The sequence below is a fragment of the Lepus europaeus genome, chromosome 13, assembly GCF_033115175.1.
Source record: "Lepus europaeus isolate LE1 chromosome 13, mLepTim1.pri, whole genome shotgun sequence".
NCBI lineage: Eukaryota > Metazoa > Chordata > Mammalia > Lagomorpha > Leporidae > Lepus > Lepus europaeus.
Window position 1 is genome coordinate 39668523 of NC_084839.1, and position 23751 is coordinate 39692273.

Below are 23751 nucleotides of genomic sequence, written 5' to 3' on the forward strand. Positions count from 1 at the left end.
TCTTTCTTTCTCTGTCTCTCCAAATCTGTCACTCTGCTTTTTTAAATCAATAAATAAAACTAAAAAAAAAAAGATATTTCAATTTTCTGTTCTGTGAACTGTGTTCAAATCTGTTGTTGGCCTTTTCCATACCAATTTGTAGTCTCTCCTTTTTTTTTTTTTTTTTTAAGTTTATTTATTTGAAAGGCAGAGTAAGAGAGAGAGAGAGAGAGAGCATGTGCGCAACAGCCCGAGTTTGGTCAGGCTGACGCCAGGAACTAGAAACTCCATTTGGATCTCCTATGTGGGTAGCAGGAATTCCAGTAGTTGAGCCATCATCCACTGCTTTCCAGGTACATTAGAAGGGAGCTAGATTTTAAGCAGAGCAGCTGGGACTTGAACTGGACCCAATATGAGATGAGGGCATCCCAAGCAATGGCTTAAAATACTCTGGTACCATGCCTGCCCCCATGTATCTTTTGAATAATATTTTTTGCAATTTAGAAATGTTTAGTTCTATATAAATACATTAATATAGTCCAACTCCCCTCTAAGATTTTATTTCTCATATTTTCTTCCTTTTTTAAAAGATTTATTTATTTATTTATTTGAGAGGCAGAGTTGCAGATAGAGAGAGGGAGATATTGAGAGAGAGAGAGTGAACCATCTCCTGGTTCACTCCCCAAATGGCTGCAACGGCTGGAGCTGTGCTGATCTGAAGCCAGGAGCCAGGCACTTCCTCCAGGTCTCCATATGGGGCACAGGGGCCCAAACACTTGGGCCATCTTCTCCTGCTTTGCCAGGCCATAGCAGAGAGTTGGAGGAGCAGCTGGGACATGAACCAGTGCCCATAAGGGATGCCAGCACCGCAGGCGGCATGCCACAGTGCTGGCCCCTCATATTTTCTTGTGCTTCAAAATTCCATTTCATGTTTAAAACTTTTATCTATTTGATATATGTTTTGCTTTGTAATTTATTATTTTTAACATAACTTCCTGTTGTGACTCTTCTATCCACAATGGAAAGCCCCACAGTCTACAAAAACTTCTATAATGATATTATTCCCCATTCCAGGACTTCCACTGTTTAACAAAATTGAGAGTTCCCCTTGCCTTAGAAAGGGCCATTCATGGAAGGCCGAGGGCTGGCCCTGGGGCAGAGACATCACTGGGTGGCAGGCCATCCAGCACAGGGCTGGGCACATGGCCCAGGACAGCAGACCAAGTGCCTCCTGTGCATCCAGCTTTAACCTAGGTGTGGGGAGGAGATGATGACAGACTTCCAAGAATTCTGTCTAGGTACAAAGGAAAAAACAAAAGTCAAGCTTTGGAACAGGATGTAGGAGTTAAGAAAAAAACCATTAGGGTAGACTGGAGAAATGGAGACGTAATTCCACTGGGCAATGTCAGATGGGAGAGTCTAACGCACAAAGCCGATCAGGGAAGGTATCTTGAGAGGGTCACAGATGTGGGTAGAAATTCACTTGGGCTTGTCTAGGGACCTGGGGAGCCCCGGTTGGGAAAATTAGAGAATGCACTGAGAGTAGGGACAAATGAAGGCTCTCAAGAGATGGGCTACTTCGTGCTCACTGGGTGCTCCTTAGGGTATCACTCACTGAACTCTCTGACAGGGCTTCTTTGCCCCACTGTTCCTCTGTAGAGCCATCAAGAACTCCAAGGGGAAGTTTTTGGGGAAACTGGTTTGCCTTTCAAGTCTGATGAGCAGCCTCATTTCCACAGCATTTTTAGCCATGTTAACATCTTTTAAAAAAATTTCTTATTTTTTAAAGTTTATTTATTTATTTATTTATTTGAAGTCAGAGAGGCAGAGAAAGGGAGACAGAGAGTAAACTTTGATCTGCTGGTTTACTCCCCAGATGGCCTCAACAGCCAGGGCCAGGTCAGGCCAAATTAACGAGTTCAGAACTCCATCCTGGGCAGCAGAAGCCTAAGCATTTGGCCTGTCCTCTGCTGCCTTCCCACATACATTAACAGGAAGCAGGATTGGAAGCACAGCAGCCCACATTTGAACTGGTGCTCTTGATAAGGGATGCTGGTATTCCAAGTGGTAGTTTAACCTGCTGTGCCACACCACCAGCCCCTGTACAAAAAGTGTTTAAATGAACAGAGGGCAGCCTGGCAATCTTCAGAGCCCCTGGTCCTGCATCTTCCCTACAGCTGCAAAGGATGGTGGCCTTCCTGGCCTCCTGGGACACTTCGGGGACCACTCTGACTATTCCTGTGTCCCTGAGGCTTGGGGCCAAGTCTGAAGTTGTCAAGGAGATCGTGGGAGATTGATTCCAGGAGACAGGATTTGACGCTGCAAAGGAGTCTACCCATGGCTTCTACAAGACACCTCAGAGAGAAAATTGGGCCTGGAGCCTACCGGTCACGGCTCTGCCCTGAGGACAGCCACACAGCAGCCCTGTCTGGAGTCCCAGAGTTGGGCTTTACTCTGGACTGGCTTCTGAGTCAGGAAAATAATTTTTTTTCTCTTCCTTTTTCTCTTGCAATTACTTTGGAGTTTGTTCTGACTTGGAAACGGTACACTGTGAGTTCAGGGTGAGCCAGAGGTTTGTTCTTGGTCCGTCAAGCTACTTTGATGATGGGAATAAAATCCCAAGGAACAGCAAGCCAGCTGGACAGGAAACCAAGCCACAGGGTTTTGGTGGGCTTGGGGATTTTTCTTCCACCCCCAAATGGAAAAATCCTGGCATGGGGCATGGTAATGAAGATTTATAGTGTTCAAAAAAAAAAAAATCCCAAGTGGTCAGGGTCTAACAGATGGACTGAAAAACAGCATAACAGTGGTTTCTAGAAGGAGTCTCAGGTACTGTGAGGGCTATGGTTATACATAGAAAGTGAAATGAAGCACTTATTAAGAATCTTGCTTTCTTCCACTCTTTGTATCCTTTGTCCATTGACGAATACCCACCTGAGAACCTGATTAATATGTTTGTGCCTTGGGAAATCTCTGAACTTCATTAAACCTCCTGCCCTCTCTCCTGGAAGCTGGGGGGAAGCAGAAGCAGGGCAGAGAGAGCAGCGCTTCCCAGACATGTCCACAAAGGCCCTAGTGTCTAGAGGACAGCGGGAGCTCCTGGGAAGTCTGTGATAAATTATTCACTTCTCCTGTCCCTTCCGGAATCCCAGTGGCTGCAGATCTTTTTAACTGAAGCCTATTCATTCAGAAAACACTGATTAAGAAGTTACTGAAAGCCAGGAATAGTGGCAGGTTTTGGAAATATGAAGATGAAATGATTTAGTGACATGGTCACTGCCCTCAAGGAACTTAGAGTCTTGAATAGTGTTGTTCAAACCGCAGGTTATGATCTGTTGAGTTGGTTATGAAATCAGCTAGTGGGTGGCAACCAGCAAAAAAGAGAGCAAGGAAAGATGAGAGGCACGGGGGGAAAAAAAGGGAAAAGAGGAATGAAGAAAGAAAAAATACATAACCAGAGTATACCACAGAGGTAAGGATAAGCATTGTTTCATTAACGTGTTTATTATATAGAGAGTTTCTATAAAGTCCTTGCCCAAAATGAATTGTTAATGTTATCACTGATATAAGACATAAACAAATTAATGAAATGAAACAATTTTAAGTAAAACTGGTTTGTTCCTTTTTCCTTTTCCTTTCCAAGTAATAAGCCATTCTATAAGGTTATGCTTGGTAACAGAAATGTTGGTGACTATGCTGAAAGCTCACTTTCCTGATGTTAGGCACACTAAATCTTGAGTAAATTCCCTCTCTGCTGCATTGCCCCCCAGACAGTTCACATCTTACACAGATATCACCAATATTTCAAATGGGGCAAGAGTCCATGTGTATGTGTGTACATAGACACATCTACATTAGCCCACATGTCAAAGAGATTCCTTATGAGTGGTTACCAAAAACAAAAACAACCAAAACCCTTGAAAGCTGGGGCAGGCAATTGCCTTAGCTATTAAGATGTTTCTTGGGACACCTGCATCCCATGTTGGAGTGCCTGGGTTTGAGTCCCAGCGCTCTGCTCCTGATTCCAGCTCCCTGTTCATGTGTACCCTGGGAGGCATTAGGCAATGGTCCAAGCATCTGGGTCCCTCTCATCCATGTGGGAGACTTGGAATGAGTCCTGGGTTCCAGATTTGGCCTGGCCCAGCCCTGGCCAGGCAACTGGGGCCTTGGTCTACCTTCACATTAAAAAAATAAGCAAAATAAACTTGAAAGCTACTAGTTTAGCAGAAGAAAAACACAGCTAGTCATACTGAAGTATGCTGGGTGTCTCAAAGGAGAAGTCGAGAGAATAACAGGAAGGAGAATGGGAGAGAGGACTGTAGCTGAGAGGCTGGGGAGCCTGGGAGGCAGCACACGGGCACAGCAACCTTGGCACAGGAAGCAGCACCTCCAAAGACTTGGGCATGTGGCACGTTTCGAGAATAAAAAGTGCCAAGGTGATGTGGTTGGGGGGGAGTAGCAACAAATGATACAGGGTAGGAGAACATGGGGAGCTAGGGGGGCACCTTAGGAGAGAACTTTAAAAGCTCCAAAAGCTTCAAAGGATGGAAACTCCAGTGGGACCCTATCAGCTCAAGTCACACTGGAGAGTTGAGACCCCACTCGATACTACAAAACCTTGTGGGTTTCCAGGAAGAAGACAGACGACTCACTTTGGATAAACTAAGCCCTTCCAAAATAATTCACTACCATCTTCAGATGCTGCAGTTATTCTGGCCTTTTTTTTTTTAATTTTTTTTTATTTTTTGTATTTATTTGAAAGGTAAAGCCAGAGAGAGAGAGAGAGAGAGAGAAAGAGAAAGAGAAAGAGAGAGGAGGAATCTTTCATCCACTGATTTACTTCGCAAATGCTTGCAAAAGTCAAGGCTGGTCCAGGCCAAAGCCAGGAGTAAGGAACTGCGTCTGGGTCTCCCATGTAGGTAGCAGGGACCCAAGTACTTAAGCCATCATCCACTGTATTCCCAGGCATATTAGTAGGAAGCTGGATTGGAAGCAGAGGAGACAAGACTGGAACTAACACCCCAATATGATATACAAGTATCCCATTGGGCCGCTTAACCTGTTGTACTATAATACCTGCCCCAGCTATTCTGGCTTTAGGCTATCAGTGTCAGTTAAAGACTCTAAATCAAGAAACCTGGTCTGGACTTCAACAGTGATGGTTCCCAGGGAACTACTTCAAAGCACCCTGATTAGAACCATGGCTTATCTCCATTCATCTAGAAGTGCTGACTGACCACCATGGGGGCACCCTTCCCTAGGAAGGAGGAGACAAAGGTTTGGTCTTGCCAAGCTTGCTGTCTTGGGAGCAGGGGTGGTGGGCTGTATGTGAAGAGCAACAAAACACAGCAAACAATCAAAGGCAATGTCACCGAGGTGGGGTCTGGAGACAAGGAAGGATTTGGCCTGGTGAAAAGAAAGAGAGGGAATTCCAGAAAATCAAACAGGTACAGCTGACAGCTCTGGGGTCCATCACAGCCCACCTGGTGGGGCTCTTTCTCTCATCCTGGGCCATACACAGCAGCTCAGCTCATTTTTGTTATCAGCCACAAGGAGTAAGAGGCTCCAGCAGCTTCCTGCCCCGGGCCTGGCAGTGGCATTTATGAAGCAACATCCTGGAGACCCCTAGAGGCAGGCCCACCACAGGCTGGTGAGAAGAAAACCAGACAAAGAGGCTGAGGAGTCAGGAGAGGGCAGGCAGGCAGGCGAGGATTGGGCGTGAGCCAAAGGCAGGAGGAAGGCGAGTCGAAGACTAGGAGAGAGAAAATGGTAAAAGGAGAGGGAGAAGAGCCCTGCTAAGATCCCTCCACGTGACACTTGTCCAGCCGCACCAGGCCCTTTCTTTGAAACTCACTTCAAAGCCTGTCTCTAGGAAACACTCCTTGACCATCCAACTTGATGCTGCATTTGACCTTCCTCTGCTCTCCCGGAGACCCCGCTGGCGCTCTCTGTCGTCCCGGCAGCGCCCATCTGCAAGGCAGCAGTGGCTGTCCGCAGAGCAGACGCCGCCTCTCCTTGCATTTGTCTAGAAAAGGAAGCGCCGCTGTGCTTAGGAAGTGCTCCTCTGATGCAGACCACACCAAGCCATATAAATGTGGAAGTGTAAATTAAATAAAAAGAACCCTCCCCCCCAATTCTGATTTCCCCCAGCCTCCAGCCAAGCAACCATCACACGGCATTCCTGGAGAAACAATAGGGGATTTGTTTAAACTAAAATGCCAAATGGCTGTGAACTGCAGAATATGTATTTTTAAAGAAGTTATTTCCCCCAACTGGAACAGGGAGAATTCAGATGTGCATACGGGGTCAGCCGCCAGCAGCACACAGGGCCTGGCTGCTCTCCAGGCCTGTGGCTTACCTGGCCCCAGCTGGGCAGGTGTGATGCAGAGCTGGTTTTGATGGCATGCTCCAGCATCCAGCCAGCCTTTGCTGGTACGGAGCTTTGACAGTGTTAGTGCTCACCTGCAAGTATCCACTGCCCTATAGCCCTCTACTTGAATTTGCCTTTTAAAGTGAAGCTGTCCTCAGGACCCTGCTCTGGAGGCTGGCCAATTCCTAGGGAATTCTTGCTGCACTGCCATGCACACAGTGAGCGACCGTGAGCTGTGACTATCCAGAAAGGGAGCGAAGGCCTCAGTCTTGCACTACCACAGCACAATGGGCTTCCCTTAGGCAGGGAATCTGTAAAAGCAGAGGGCCTCTGCCACTTTCTCAGCGTCTCAGGGAGGCAACTGGTAGCCTGCACAGAGCACTGGGGTCCCCTTCTCAAGTCGAGGCCGAAGCCACAGCCTCCCCTGGGAATGCTGGCGCTTGAGAGGAAGCCGGCAACCCCAACCCCGTGGCTTCGCCTTTCTCTCCAGCCAGGCTCACCTGCCCTTCCAGAGAACCCCCAGGGTGCCCCCACACTCCAGAGGCCCTCGTATTTTTCCATTGCTCTATTAGGCATCTTTTTCTCATTAATGTACTAACACTCCAGCTATGTGCAGAGAATGATGAAAAAGAGACCTTGTGTGGGGCTTGGGATTTGTTCAAAGCCTGGGGAAACTGTGTTAGAGGCTGTATGTTTTTTATTCCTTTTATGAGAGATGCATGTTTCCCTCCCTCTGTGACTTGTTTAAAAGTAAAGTTTAATATGCTGCCAGAGAAATTGCTGGTTAATAACTTAATAAGCTATGTGCTAGGAATTATGGGAGAAAAGTAGTATCCAAGAAAACTTTTATTGTACAGTTTGGAGTTTGGAGCTTGGAGGATCTATAGCTTCAATTATGATACACAGTACCAACAGAAGCCCCCTTTCTTTTCAAACTGTGCTTCTCTCTAGAAGCATAAAGAAGGATAAATAAGTGAGGTGAACGAAAACTTCTGGATATTGCATGAAAAGTCGGTATACAGCATAAGGTGAGACTTTTTTTTTTTTTAAGATTTATTGTATTTATTTGCAAGGCAGAGTTGAGAGAGAGAGAGAGAGAGAGAGAGAGATCGATCTTCCATTCATTGATTCACTCTCTAAATGGGCATAATAGCCAGGGCTGGATCAGGCTGAAGCTAGGAGCCAGAAGCTTCATCCAGGTCTCCCACGTGAGTGCAGGGGCCCAGAGACTTGGGACATCCTCTGCTGCAGGCACATTAGCAGGGAGGTGGATTGGAAGTGGAGCAGCTGGGGCTCGAACTGGTACCCATATGGGATACCAGTGCTGCAGGCTGTGGCTTTACTCATTACGCCACAGTGCCAGTTCCCAAGGTGAGAATTTCTAGCAGCACAGTAAACAGACCCGTGACCTTGTGAACAGGGAAGAGCACACATTTGAAAATTAGCCCTGGCAAGGGTAATAACAATATCAACTGAATTGCATTAAAAGTTTTATCTTCAAAAATATTTCCATTTCTTTTTATCTTTACAAAATTCTTCAGAAGGAAGAAAAACAGGCATTATTATTCTCGCTTTTACAAATCAACAAAGTTGCTCATATAGCTCAAGTGACCTACCCAAGATTAGGGCAAGAACCAAGAATAGAATCAAGGTTTTGTAGAGAAACAAATTGTATCTATGTGTCCCAAACACAATCAGATGAAAAGTGAGACACTCTGCCAAGCAATTGGAGTATTTTGGTTTGCAAGCACATGTGCTGGTGCTATGTCCTAGTCGCCTGTCTGGGGAGAAGCAGGGCTCCGTGGAACAGCTGTTTCTGTGAGGACCAACAAGAGGCATTATTTCTAGCATGCCCAGCTATGTTGAGTGGGACTTAATTACTGGCGATCGGTACATTTCCTGTATCTCTTTAGCTCTTTCAATGCCCTCCTCACTCTCATCTCTCTCACACTCCCATTACAGATCAAAACTGAGGCCTACAGGAATTACAGGCCATGCCAGGCTGGCCAGTGAGCAGGGACCAGACCAAGCCCGCCAAACTTGAGTCGGTGCTGCCTCTCCTCAGCTTCTGGGCAGTGTGCTTTTAGGCTGGGGGCTTTCTGTTCACCAAGCACTTCTGGAAGTGACACTCCCTGTGGTCACTCAGGAACACAAGGGCTGACGCAGGCCCCTCTGGTTCTGGGAGTACTGGCGTGAGCCCATTCGTTCCCTTGAGTGGGAAGGTGTTCTGCCCAGAGGCTTGCAGGCCATTCCAATCAGCAAGGAGAGAACAGTGAGCCTTTTGGGCCCCTCCCAGAGCTGCTCCGTTGGCCACTTCACTAAAGCCAGGCTGTGCTCCCCACAAGCCCTCCTGGAGGCAGCCAGGCTAGAGAGGACAGAGTAGGCCTGAATCTGCTCAGTAGGGCACAGCAGTGCTTGCGCCAGGTCTGCATGTTGCCAGAAAGCCTGTGGTCACAGCTACTGACTTCAGTTAAAGGTACTATCTCCAGGGGCCAGCGCTGTGGCGCAGCAAGTGAAGCCACCGTCTGTAGTGCCGGCATCTCATACAGGCGCCGGTTCGAGTCCTGGTTGCTCCACTTCCTATTCAACTCTCTGCTATGGCCTGGGAAAGCAGTAGAAGATGGCCCAAGTCCTTGGGCCCCTGCACTCACATGGGAAACCCGGAAGAAGCTCCTGGCTCCCGGCTTTGGATGGGCACAACTCCGGCCATTGTGGCCAGTTGGGGAATGAACCAGTGGATGGAAGACCTCTCTCTCTCGCTCTCTCTCTGCCTCTCCTCTCTCTGTGTAATTCTGACTTTCAAGTAAATAAATCAATCTTAAAAAAAAAAAAAAGGTAGTGTCGCCAAAAGATCACTACTGAAAAACAGTTTTCTGACCAGGAGAATGAGCTAATTTACATATTAGAATGTAGAGCATGTTTGCATGACTTGTTGAGCAGGGTTAGGTGGCAGCCAGCCAGCTGAGAATGGATTTCTGAGGAAAGGAGACCTAGAACAGCTGTTTTGGTGGCAAGAAGGTCTGAGGCTTGGGGCCCCTTCCAGAGAGAGTAGCTTCTGAGAGGTCTCTGGGCTGCCCGTCCATGGGGTTATAGGATTTTCTACGATGATCAAGCAGCAAGAGGGAAGGAGAGGGAAATCAAACCTGCTCTTTATGTCCCTACCTTCAGGTACCTTCTGAGCCAGCTGTATCTGACAAGTAGGGAAGCTGTCTGCCCGCTTTTGTGTGACTTCTTAAAAAATGTCAGTTTGGATTAGATCCCTCTTTTGAAACAGGCAGTCAGGGTGCTTTTCTTATTCCCTTCTGGGCCTCCCAATAGGAGGAAAGCCACGCAGGTGAACTCCAGGCCCCCATTCCAGTTTGAACCATTTTTGCCACCCCTACAATCTTCAACCTCTCAAATTTCTATGCACATTCCTGTTTGAAGAAAGAATTACACTGGACTAGATGATCTCTTAATTCCTTTTTCTGGTATAAATTTTGTGATTCTTTAGCCCTGTTAGCAGCGTTAGAAAGACAAAAGCCATGTGGTCTCAAGGGCACACAAGTATTTCTGTGCTCATTACTAGCAGCCCAGGCAGGCCATGGGGCTTCCAGGTGACAGGCACAGGGAGCTGGGGGACTACTACTAAGGACGCTTTTTGTTAACCACCAGGAGAGACTGGGAATTTTGTTGACCACTGCGAGAGCCTGGAAAGATTCAAAACATTCCTCACTGTATTTCATGTGCATACCGACAGCAGCCTACTTACCAGTGTTGGTCTGAGCTTACCAACTTCCTCTTAACTCTTGGATCAAGTGCATATTTCTCTGGCTGACATTTACGGGTTTCCAAAACTGGTCTCTTATCAAATCTTGTACTTCTCAAAACACAGCTTCTCTTCTTCATTCTGTCTCCCTGCTAGCCCACATACACCACATGCATGCCTGCCAACTGCCATTGCACACGTGTCCACCCTCCTGGCATGCTCTTTTCCCATCACTGCTGGAGTCCCCAAATCATACCTCGGCTCTAAGGTTCATCGCAGATACTTCTGGAAAGCTTTCTCTGACTATCCCAGTCCACATTCTTCTTTGAATCCTTGGACTTATTATATGTACTTCTACATGTGTTTCATGGTTGGCCATTTCATACGCCTAAGTTCTCTCTTTTCAGTTAGAATGGACCATAACTAATCTCTGAGAACTGAGGCCCTTTTCTGTATATCCAAGGCACTTGCCACAATGCTGAGCAATGTACTGATTCTTTCTTTGTACTTGGTCAGTGAGACTATCACAACTCACTTAGCAACAAAGGCTCCACACCAGCATCGACTCGCTCATTCTCCAACCTAAGAAGTAGTTAAACCTCACCCAGCCTTTAACTATTCCTCCCTCCTTCTAGAAGACTTCCCTGACACCTCGATAAGGTACCCCTACAAGCTGGCATTTCTCTCTTAGCTCCTGTTACACACTTTGATTAATTCCAGCATTTACCATAATCTTCGTTATAGTAAATTAAATCCATACCTGTGTCTTACTCAAATGGTTTTTGAAACAGAGACAACATCATTAATTTTTATATTTCCCATTGTGCCTACTACATTGCCTTGCAGTGTTTGCGAATCTGAAGTTACTTTAATTAACTGGGAATGGCTCAGTGAAGGAAATGAAGCTGTTGATTTATCCAAAACATGGAACATGTTACATGCTAAAAGGAAAAAACAACCCCCGACATTAGGGCTTCTCATAATATTATGGGAACGTGCTGAGCACACGGAAGCCTGCATTCCCTTGCAAGCGAGGCAATGGCAGTGTCGCCCAGTCTTCCAACAGCAACACGTCAGTGCGCCATCAGCCGCAAGGAAAGCAGAACAGGCGTCTCTGAGCCCTCTATTGAGCTAATTACCGTCTCCAGGTCAGTTTTGAAAATTTCCATATTGAAAAAGTAGAAGGCACCAGCAGTTTGGGGTTAAATTCTTGGTGTGCAAGTTGGGTAAAAGAACTATTTTTATTTCTTGCTGCAACATGAAGAAGCTTTGATCTTGGGCACCTTGTTCAAAGGCTTGGCCTAATATATTGATCACTTCTGACTGCTTTTACACAGGCTAGTTTCCCTAAGCTCAGCCTGTCAACAAGCAATACATATATTTTCAAACTTCACTTCAATCTCAAATAGCTTATTCCTTTAAAACTTGAGGCTGTATTTTTAAAAGGAATATTTGATGAAGAAAATGTTTTGCACCTTGTTTGATTGGTTTGGATTGAAATGTGATAACTTAATTTTTTTTCTGTTTTTAAAAAAACATAAACAGGATCTCATCCTGAGATATCATGACCTTAAACATTCCTGAGAAGTCTGAAAGAGAAGCAAATAAGTGTCAACAAACTTGGGTCTAAAATACTCCAACTTCATTTCTCTCATCTTTTGAATCTGCTTGAGGCTCAAAGTGACTTGAACAGGCTGAGCTTGAGGACAAAAGGGAGGGTCCTAATGAGAACCCCCCCTCTCCCTCTTGCCCCCTAAAATTAAGACAGAGAGAGAGGCAAAGAAGAAACAAACAAAAATGCAAAACACAACACCCAGCAAGGTCTGGAAACCTGCTCTGTGACTAACCAGCCCTGTTCAGACTTGCCTCCTGTACAGTTTTGGCAGGGACCACAAATGATACCCTTGAAATGCCACATGATCATTTGAATATTTTAACAATCCTTCTGGACTGGATTCATTTCAGAGGCATGGAAGTGAGACAGCAACCTGCAGCTGTGGCAGAGAGCTGAGGTCTCTTATTATTTCAAGTCATTGCGAAAGAATGGCCTCTTTCTTGGGGAAGGGGCCCATCCGGAAGGCACAAGGGATTTGAGAGGGGGCTAAGGGACAGTGGGAAAACAGAATCAGACCTAAACCCCAGCATTTCTGCCTGGGAAGTATAGTCTCTTGTGTGAATAAATCTGGTGGTTAGAAAATAAATGCTGCCTTCAGCCGTTGTAAAGCAAAACAGAATTCTAAACCAGAACTCCTGCAGCAGGCCACAGATACCGCCCCCAGGGAAGAACTGGGATCGCCACACAAAAGTAAGGCTCAGCTTTGTCTCTATAAGCACATTTTCCTTGCACACTTGAGTCCATAGGCCCTCAAGGAGCGCACCACTCAGCCTAGTGGGGACCAGTAAGCAAGAGAAAAGGGAGAAGTGACGAGAGTGCGGGTAACAGGGTGGCTGGGGAGGAGACAGGGACATGGTTGGAAGTAAGCACACCAGGGAGGCGGAGGAGCAAGTGAAAGCACAGAGAGGGGTAAAAGGGTGCCAGGGGAGGAAAGGGGAAATAGTACAGGCAAGTGGACTGCTCACACAGTTACTTTTTTGCAAATTAAAATCAACTTGAGGAAGCAAATCACTGGATGTTATACATGATACTCACAGTAGGTCTTCAACAAACATCAGCATTGTTCACCATCTCTCTTTCTCATTAGCACTATTTTACTCTAAAGTTTATGCCCAAGGTTGCTTTCCTAGTAACCTTAGGACATATTCCTGTATTCTTGAGAGCCTGTTTTTCTCACCAGAATATCAGACTGCTATTTTTCAAAATGATAAATACCCGATGCATGCCAATAAACCATTGTTCCTACCCCAGACACTGCCGCCACCAGGCCGGCTGCCTGAACAAGTGAGTGAAGACGTCCCCTAGTGAGCCCCGTGGCCACCAGCGCTTCACACAGGTCATCCAGGGTAGATGGGGAGAGGATTCTGGGCTGAACCCTTCGGTAGTCTCAGCCCTATTGTGTAGCTCTAAGCTTTGGCCAGAAGTCCTTAAGTACGAGGGTGTAAGAGCGGCAGTTCTAACTGGGCTGGATGGACACAGGGGCTGACTCTCTGGCCCTTGCTCCTCAAAATATGTCTTCTGTTGCAGGCCCAGTAGGATCTCAGCTCTCCCCAGGCCCAGAGAACCAGAGTCCTCATCTTCGGGCGGCACACTGCACACTTTCTATCTTAGAAGCACTGTTGCAGAGATTGCTTAAGTTACCGCCTTTCAAAACCCTGACATAGAAACCATGGACAGATGGAGGCAGTGTGGTCCAGTAGAAAGTGCCTGACAAGGAGCTGGGAGCTACGTCCTCAAGAAACGCTAGTAACTGTCAGCTGGGATCTTACTTCTGGCCAGCTATAGCTATGTAGAATGGACAAATCCTCTAGCCTCTCTGAGCTGAAGCTTCCCCTATGTGTGGGAATGAGACTGGGAGTGGACGGTAAAACTTCATCGTTCTTTCCAATTCTAAATCCTACGTCTATAATTCTATTTGATAAGACTGCTTTGTTGTCCCCTTGACACTGAAATTGTGGTTTGAACAAATAGTTACAGTATTTGTATTTGATATACTCTGGCATATGTAGTGCCCAATAAATATTTGCTGAATGAAATGATGAAGGTATAGTCTGTTCTATTTAAGCCTCTTCTCAAGAAATGAAACTGTGTCATGAGCTTCGAGGATAAGCAACTAGAGTCTAAAGGGCACTTGTGAGGGGACTGACAGAATTTAAAATATCTAAATTAGACATTCTGGGGTGAGGCTTTAAAACCCCTCCAGAGGATTCTGCTTTGTAGTGATGAGCACAAACAATTCCCTCCTGGAGTGAAACCTCCCATCCATCAGTATGGTACTTAAGAAGTGCCAATACCAAGAGCCACTAACTCCTGCTTCCCTGGTGATGGGCAGGTAACCTCATGAGAAACGCACTGGGTGGGGACAGTGGTGAATCCCAGTGAACACCCTCCATCAAGATAGAACAGCCAGTTTGGGCACTGGTCCACTGCAGCCATGTGGCAATTTGGGCCTGGTGCTGCCAGGTTTTCTAAAAAGGAGCTCAAAATCTTGGCTTACTATATTTTTTTCAAAAAACTTTAAAACTTGCAGAATTCCAACAAGTCAGGTCTGTGGCCAAATTGATGGGAATGCACTGTCAGTCTGAGCCCTGTGGTTGAGGGTGCACAGTAAGCCAGGGCCTCAGCGGCAGCCAGTGCAATATCCAGGAGATACTCCTTATTAAACAGCCGAGATGACCAGTGCTGAGGGATGGCATTTCTGTGCTGTAGGCACAACTATCTGAGAAACCACCTCCACTGGCATGACTTGTTTGTTAATTCACGCCGAGCTGAAATGATAACTAAACCAGGTGTCTTATATACTGGGTGTCTCCCTGTTGTTTGCACTGTAGAAAACCACATTTCCTTACACAACAGGAGATTAGAGAAGAGTTCATGAAAGAACGTTCATAAATCTCCTCCATACAGAACTTGGTACAGAGCAGGCATTCAAAAAGTAAGTTTCCTTAATCTGATTTTTAAAATCTCAGTTAAAATTTTGGAGATAGTTTCCTGTGCACTGCTGTTGGGAAGATGAACTGACAGGCCCCTTTTGGAAAACAATCTGGGGTCTATCAAAACCTTTAAACATAGTTATATCTTCTTGATCAATTTAGTCGACTCCTGGCAATCAAAGCTAAGGTAATAACCCACAATCACACACACTGATATGAGAGTACTTCAAAAAGTCTGTGGAGGGGCCAGTGCTGTGGGTAAAAGCTGCTGCCTGCAGTGCTGGCATCCATATGGGTGCTGGTTCGAGTCCCAGCTGCTCCACTTCTGATCCAGTTCTCTGCTATGACCTGGGAAAGCAGTGGAAGATGGCCCAAGTCCTTGGGCCCCTGTATCTGCATGGAAGATATGTAGGAGGCTCCTGGTTTCGGGCTGGCTTAGCTCTGACTGTTATGGCCATTTGGGGAATGAACCAACAGATGGAAGACCTTCTCTCTCTCTCTCTCTCTCTCTCTCTCTCTCTCTCTCTCTCTCTCTCTCTGCCTCTGCTTTTCAAATAAGTAAATAAATCTTTTTTAAAAAAGTCTGTGAAACAGGAAACTAAAGATAAGTTTGCCCTGATGCTAAAATTTTGAAACCCATGAACATAAGTGGATCTTCAAAGAGTTCACAGAAAATGCATACCATGAAAAAACTATGTACAGATTTTAAAATTTTTGGTACCAAAAATAAACTTACATTTTTCTTAAAAAAAAAAAAAAGATTTATTTATTTATTTATTTATTTGAAAGAAATACAGAGAGGGAGAGGGAGAGAGACAGACAGACAGATCTTCTACCTGCTGGTTCACTGCCCAAATGGCTGTAACAGCTGTGGCTGGGTCAGGTGGAAGCTAGGAGCCAGGAGCTTCTTCTGGGTCTCCCACCTGGGTGCAGAGGCCATCTTTTGCTGCTTTCCCAGGTGCATTAGCAAGGAGTTGGATCGGAAGTGGAGCAGCTGGGACTTGAACTGGCATCCTTATGGGATGCTAGCACTGCAGACAGTGGCCTAACCCACTGAGCCACAGTGCTGGCCCCTAAACTTGTATTTAATTCCATTTTCCATGAACTTTCTGAAGTATCCTTGTGTATACACACACACACACACACACTCACACACACAAACATACACACAATTGCACAGAAAGATTTTTACTGGAATATTATTCAGGACACTAAAAAAAATGAGGAAAAACTTGAATGATGAACAATAGATCAATAACTAGGTAAAACAAATGACGATTATTCAGATGACAAAAATATGCTACCTTCAAGAAACGATATTCTCAAAGTTTATGTGTAATTCAGAAACAGGCAAGGGTATTTTTTGTTTAGAGATGCACGGGTGGTAAAACTAGGAAGAAAACAAAGAATTGTCATAAAAAAGACAATGATAATCTCAAAGGAGTGATACTGTACAAAGTTTTCTGTTTTAAATATTTGTCATTAATCTTTTTAAAAAATTGGGCTATATATATATATATAAGTTACTGTCTTAACCATTTTAAAGTGTGCAGTTTAGTTATGTCAAGCACATGTTCAGAGTTGTGCAATCAATGTTGAGAACTTTTTCATTTTGCAATACTGAAACTCCATACCTGCCCCCTACAACCGCCCTGTCCTGGCAACTGACAGTCTACTCTGACTAAGAATCTGAAAGCTCTGGGTACCTTCTGCAGAAAGCACGAACCCGCACTTGTTCTTCCGTGACTGTTTCATCTCACTTAGCACAACTGTCCTCAGGATTCCTCCACATCGTAGCCTGTGTCGGAATTTTCTTGTCCACTCATTATCCACTCACTTGGTGTGTTTCCACATGTGAGCCATTGTGAGTAATGCAGCTATGAATGTGGCCATACAAATATCTTTTTGAGGCTGCATTAATTCTTTTGAGCATGAAACCAGAAATGGAGCTACTAGATTCTATAGTAATTATATTCTCATATTTTTGAGGAAACACCATACTGTTTTCAATAGCAGCCGTGCCATCAACAGCTTTTAATGTAATAGGTAATGCTTTTATGATTGCCATGTGAAAGAAGGAAACTATAACATATACACAGAATTATTCTGACTATGTAAAAAAACACTCATAGGAAAAAGATGAAGTAACTACATGAAACCATTAAACAATAGTGGTTTCCAAAACAAAAAGTGTTTTCCACTAGATTGTGGTAAGAGTAGACTTTTATTCTCTCCTTTTTCAAGTTTTGTAGTTTATTTCCTTTTTTTAAAAGATTTATTTGAAAGGCAGAGTTACAGAGAGGCAGAGAGAGAGAGAGAGTGAGTGAGTTCTATCCGCTGGTTCACTCCCCAGATGGCCTAAATTGCCAGAGCTGCGCCAATCTGAAGCCAGGAACCAGGAGCTTCCTCTGGGTCCCCAACACGGGTGCAGGGGCCCTAGGACCTGGGCCATCTTCCACTGCTTTCGTAGGCCACAGCAGAGAGCTGCATTGGAAGTGGAGCAGCCAGGTCTTGAACTGATGTCCATATGGGATGTCAGCACTGCAGGCGGCAGCCTTACCCCCTACGCCACAGCATGGGTCCCAGTTTGATCATTTTCTATTATAAGCATACATTTCAGTGACAATCAGTGAAGAAAACTTTAGTAGGACACATTTTTCTTTCTGGTCATCATTTCTCTGTTATACTCAGTCCAAATAATATACTGAACTCATTGTGCTTATTAAAAGGGCTACACATGCAACACACACATGCATACATACACATGTACACACGCTTATTTTTCTTCCTCTTATAATAAAGGAAGGCCATACCAATAACCAAATTCATTTCTGAAAAAAATTAGGTCCATTCTAATAGTAATTGCAACTCTCAACCAAAGGTAAGTCTTTTCTCCTCTTAGTCCTACTTGCCAGGCTTCTAAAAGCCCTTCTTGTTCAGGCAGGGCCTGTGCCCACTGTCCCAGCTGGGATCTGCAAACAGCAAGAACAATGACGGGCACTGCAATCCCAGCCTGAGGCTGCTCCTCCTCCACGGTGCCCACAGGCAGCCTGTCCAGGCCAGCGGCTGATCCCCATCCTTGGTGGGTTCCTGGCCTGGGTCAGCAGCTTAGCTTCCCTTCAGTAGTTGGTAAACTGCCTTAGCACCATGAGAGAGACAGCGACCTGGACTGAGGAGGGAGGGTGGAGGAGAAAGGGGAAGGAAGGGACTTGAAGGATTAATGAGCTGATTTCCATAAAGGCTCTGACATCTTGGAATGAAAAGCAGCCTGCAAGAGCAGAGAGCCCAGTCCTTTACTCAGGCCATGTTGCCAGCTGGCCGTTCATCACCAAAATTCCCCAGGAACTCCATGGCTATTGCTAAACCACCTCGTATAAATCCTTATTAATCTTGCAAAGTCAAAACACAAATATAGGACAAAAGTCTTTATTTCATGTGCCCTCAATTTTAGGGTCAAAATTTAAAAACTGAATTGGTTATCCAATGACTTCCAATGATTTTTTTTTTTTTAATTTGGAACAAAAGGACAAATAAATGACACATTCACTAACTTTTTTGTACTTATTCGACTCAGTGAGCTCAGGCTATTGATCAAATAAATTATAGAAGAAAAAAGGCATTGGTTCTAAAATTTAAACCGACTTTTTTGCAAGAGCATTCATTTTTCATAGCTTATACTCAAAAGATACAGAAAATCCTTAGTAAGCTCAAAGGAATATTTATTCCTCTTTCATGTGTAAATTATGAGGGATATAAAGGAGCCTCTTTAGCAGTTGAATTTGGAATACTCTGCATCCTAACATCTCATGGAGAGGTAGGTGAGAAAGTGAAGGCAGGGTCTGCTTTGAGAAGGGACCACAAGGATTCAGAGTGGGTTCATCTGAGCACGGAATGACCCAGTGTAGACAAACACCTCTCAGCAGGAGGATCTCAGGGACAGGGCAGGGCGGTTCTGCAATTTCCTACTCAGGAACTGAAGGCTACCCTGTCGATGATGTGGATAATATAGAAAACCTGACACAAAGCTTTGGAATGCACTGTGCTCTGGCAGCATGTTTTCCTTCCAAACTCTATTCCAGGCTCAGAACACATCCTGATTAATACTTGTAAAAGTGTTTTGGGGAGCAAGAGGAAACCTGGTGTTAGGAACCATCCATCCACAGACCACCCATGAAGCGGAACATTCACACTTGGATAATAGAGAGTTGACTGTACTGGAAACAGAGAAGTGGTTTTCTTGGACTCTGGGCTAGGAAGACAGAAACCCAGTGAATTGCAATGATTCACGCCTTTGTTTTCTAGGGCTGAAAAATCATGGAGAAAACTCAGAGAAGGGCAGTGGGGAGAGCGGGAGGGGGAAGACTGATGATGAAAGGCCTGATGAGAAAAGCAACAGGAACCACAGGGGAAGGTTTAAAAAGGCCAAGAGGACTTCTCCAGCTGAGGAGGACGCCACCGTCAGGCAGCGTGCAACACGGAGGTCCACTCGACAGCTGGCCTGTCACTCCCACCCAAGAGGAATGAATGGACCGGGAAGCCGGTGGTAACGCTTTCCACGAGACCCATGAAGCAGCAGCAAGCTAAAGGGCAGCAACTTCTTCCTTGTGGCAGTGTAGGATTCCTGGGGCAGGGTCTCAACAGGGTGATTTCTGGACAGTCCTGACTTCCTGGTCCCCAGAAATAATAGCTAGACCTGACCTATTAGCAGATAAACTGGTGAATGCACCAATGTGACCCCAAGTCCTCCCTGTTCATCCAGGACACATGTCCCAAGGTGGCTGTCTAAGCACCCAGCAGAAGGCAAAAGGTTTCAGGGTTAGGGAAATGGTTTATGGTCAAGCAACTTCTATTTTCAAATAAAATGGAGAAAACAAAAAGTGGATTAAAATGAGAAGTACATTAGCTTTTTCAGCATTTTAGACACTACAGAATTTTCCCATCGGGGAGTTATCCAAAGCTATTGGTACTGAGACAATCGTTGAGACACCCATACCCACCAGTGGGAACTTGCACTGGCTCCCCTTCAGCACAGGCTTCCTTTAGGAGCTTTTACTATGTGGCCTCCACATATTTCCTTAGACTCACTCTCCGCCACATGTGCCCAAAGTCATCATAGTTCTCCCCATCTATCATGCCACTTCATCCCACCACATCTCTGCCCATGCTAGTGCCTAAACCTGGTATTGCCCTCCCTGTGCTGGCCATTTGGCAAAATCTTATTCATCTCTTGTCAGCTTATTCAGTGTCAGCCCTTCTCTTCTTCCTATGATCCACTCCTATACCTATTACATACATCTGTTATTATACTTAACATATGGGAGAAAAGTTATCTATTTACATATCCTCCCACCAGCTGGGAGGTAAGGCCAGGACCAGTTCCTCTATGGCTTTGCATCCTCAACATCTCCTAACACAAAGGCTGGCATGCAGCCGGTACTTGACAGTACTTTGCTGAATTGAACTGATCTGCAGGCCTCCGCCTGTCCATTACTTGTCTTGCCATCTAAGGTGAGCCGTCCAACAAAAACGAATAGAAGCATATATTATTTTTAAAAATAAAAGAGAGCTTGCATACATTAGACAACTGATATACTGGGTCTTAACCAGACCCAGCACAGAAGGCAGGGGCACATGGGCCTCTCAGGGACCTACTGGGGGCTGTGCTCTGACATCGTCCCACCAACATCAGAGGTCTGCAACATCAGTCTGGAACAGTATGTTGCAGGCAGGACTCCCTAACTATTACTAATTGAGAAATTCTTTTCCTTCTTCATCTTTCACATGGGAAATGTTCTCTAAGTTCCAAAATAAAAATGACAAGGAGGAAGAAAAAAATATGCTCCCACCCTTCTTTACCTTGCTTAATCCAAGCCACCCTCCTCTCCACTTAAAAACAGAACTCCCATTCTCTCCTCCCATTCATACCTAGCTGCTCAGGCCTTACCCCAGTGTCTCATTTCCAAGTTGCCATGGCCACTAAGAGTTTGTACCACATAATTTAGTCAGTTACTGCCTTTCATAGTTATAATATCAAACACAGGAGCAGGCACATAGCAGATATTAATAAAAACACGCTGATTGGTAGACAGATAAAAAGCCATAGAACATGTCCCCCAGTCACTCAGCAGTTTTTGCAAAACTGTCAAGAAAATATTTTTCTTTCTTTGCCACAACCCAAAGTTCTAAAAGAATAAATACTCCAGTAAGTTTAGAAAATTCATTCCAATGACTTTTAAAACTCCCCACAACTAGAAACAGCAATTCTCCAATGTATTCCTAGCCCTGATAACTCCTTGCCTGTGTGGGGTTTTAACATACCTCTTGGCCAGCCAGAGTTTGGCTTTTGTACAAACAGTGATGTCAGTCAGCTCCTGCTGGAACTCTGAATTCGTTCTGTGTCTGGAGTCTGAGTAGGCTTGCAACAAATGAAAAACCTAAACCAAAAAGAGAAAAAGCAGTATCGGACCGTGAAAATATATTTTTCCTCAATGCTCAGTGCCTCCCTCTCAGGTTTCCTCAAAATAGGCCCTTCAGAGAAAACAAGCAGCTTTGCAGAACGTGGCTCTGGTCTTTTTACAGAAACGCATGTTAGTTTTGGAGCACACAGCAGTGGGTGAGAAACCTAGGTCCACAGTCCGTACCTGAGCTCGGGGCTCTTGGCACAATTCCAACACTCGGTGACTGTTCTGCAACCAAGCATTTGCTACAAGGGCTTAGTAACGACACACAACCTACACAGGGATTGAAGCAAAGAAGTGCAAACATCTTTATGTCAGCAGTCTCATATAAAAATAAGACGTGCCTTTTAAAGTCAAAGTAGGAAAAATCAACCGCCTGAGAGTCTAAATTGGTTTATACAAGTCTGGGTTCATCGGTACGCTGTTGGCACCAATGCCTGCCTTTGCAAATACTGGGCAGTGATATTTGTGACTATGTAGAGTCTTGAGCAGATTTGTCCTTAGTTGTCAGGAGCAGAGGGGGCACACTTTCTTACTTTTCCACAGCATTGGATCCTAGAATAAGTGCAGTAGTAGAAAGAAACAGAGCAAGTAAATCCTAGCTTTCTAGCTGTGTCGATTTAGACTGAAGACCACAGGTTCAACCGTCAAGTGGCGCACACTGTGTGAAAGGTGTGTGTACACATGCAGCAATGATGCCCGCCAGGCGTCTGTGAGGACGAATCTGCAGTAGAGGGTGGGAGAGCAGAGGGTAGGGAAGAGATCCTTTGACCTTAGCTGGTGCTAAGGAGAGAAATGCATGAGAGAGAAATCCTTGTCTCCAGCCCTCTTACCTAAATTAAGAGGAAGAGGTGGGTGGAGCAAAGTGAGTACAGATAAATACAGCAAGTCTGTTTTAATGACATTTGTTTTCTTTCCCTACTGTATTCTGCACTCAAGCAGAGGATTCTTCCTAAGTAACCAGATTCAATTTTGTTCTTCTCTCTCTCCCATCAAAAAGAGGCTAGGCTCACAGCTGAGAAACAATTGAGAGATGAGGAAGGGAGTCATGAGAAGCAATAAGAGAACAAGCTACAACAGAACCTAACGGGCGAGGTGGCACGTTTTCCTGGGTGGGACATGTGCAATCATCACACCAAACACATGTCAAACACCTTCTGTGTAGAGAACCCAAATGAATTCTGACTGCTTCTGTTTTTCTAAGCAGAAGTTAACTGCATGGGAGAATGCAGGAAAGTCTCGGCGTGCAGGCTGGCAATGATCTCTCTAATAATGGACGTGTTATTCCAGAGCAGAGGATCAGATGTCACTCCTTCACCACACCCCGCAGGGACCCAAACCGCCCGGCACACAGTCTGGAGAACTGGGGCTGGCTGGGGCTTCTGTTCTTATGTGGTGACTGCCAGAGGGAAAAATACCTCCCTCGGCCTCAATCCCCACTGTCCTGAAAGAACTGGCAAAGTCACTGGGCCTTGCTTTCTTTTCTCCACAGCTGCACAAAACCAACCACCAGGCTTTTCATGGTGTCACAGGATCGTAATTAATCAGCAGACACCAGCAAAATACATGACTCTGGAATGTACTTGTAAAGAAGGCTGTGAGATTTTCAAATGCTTCTTATTTAGAAGCGATCACTTCAAAAATAACTCCAGATGGCTGTTTAAACTTAGTCCTATATTTGCTCACCTTACCTGGCAAAAACAAGACTGTTTTTGAAATGCTTGGTAGCTCTGGCTTATGAAAATCAGTCTACAGGTCCATCCATTCTGTCACCTTGGCCACACACCAGACAATAACTGTGATCCCAGTTATTCACCAGGAACTGGGGGTGATCATTTATGTGGAACAAATGGAGAGACAGGTACACTCAGAGAACTTTGGTGGAAAAAAAAAAACACCAAGAGGAGACAGAGATGAAGGACAGGGTCCAAGAAGTCCAGGCAGAGAATGGGGCAGGGAAGGAGAGGGAGAAGTGAAGACGGAGGGAGGGGGAAGAAAGAAAAGTTTTGTAGGCAAATGTATGAAGCAGGCTAGTGTTTTGGAGGTATTTTTCTTTAAGAAAGAAAGCTAATGAAAATATTTAAGTACACAACTATCCTCACATGACATTTAGAGTGTTGGGTTCAAGAAAAACAAGGCCATCCTTTGGGGTAAGGCCCGGGCACAGGGCCAGGGCCAGGCAGTTCCCAGGAAGGGTCACTTGTCCATCGGCTCTCAAAGTGTGGCAAGAGGCAGTCAGCTTCTCCTTCTTCCCTTCTTTTCTAAAGTTCTGCTCCAGGAGAACTTCTGAGCTGAGAAAGTAGCTGGGCCCAGGGCTGGGATCATTTGGAAGCAGCCATCATGCTGGACCGCAGTGAACCGAGCACAGAGAAGCCAAAGCTGCCAGGCTGAGGAGGATTAACTGAATACACTCGGGATCTCTGAGCAGTGCAGTGTCATTTTAGTGGTCCCAAACTTGCAACAGGATTTAAACACTGAGTCAACAAATAGTTATTAAGCCACTCTCATCACCAGGCCCTGTCCTAGGCACTGCAGCAGAGACAAAGCAGTCCCTGGTCTTTTGCAGATGACATTCCAGTCCTGGAAAAATGGAAAGTCAACAGCTTCCCTGACTCAGCCTGCTGGCGATTTACAACCTACACGGTAAG

General features: G+C 45.3%; 1 protein-coding gene across 1 annotated transcript in view; it reads right to left on the reverse strand.

Annotated features, from left to right (window-relative positions):
* THADA (THADA armadillo repeat containing) overlaps positions 1 to 23751 on the reverse strand; it is a 375245-nt gene that overhangs the window by 88083 nt on the left and 263411 nt on the right. The window contains exon 30 of the mRNA XM_062209349.1: positions 20964 to 21079. Coding sequence (XP_062065333.1) covers positions 20964 to 21079 — 116 coding nt within the window. The remainder of the gene's footprint in view (positions 1 to 20963; positions 21080 to 23751) is intronic.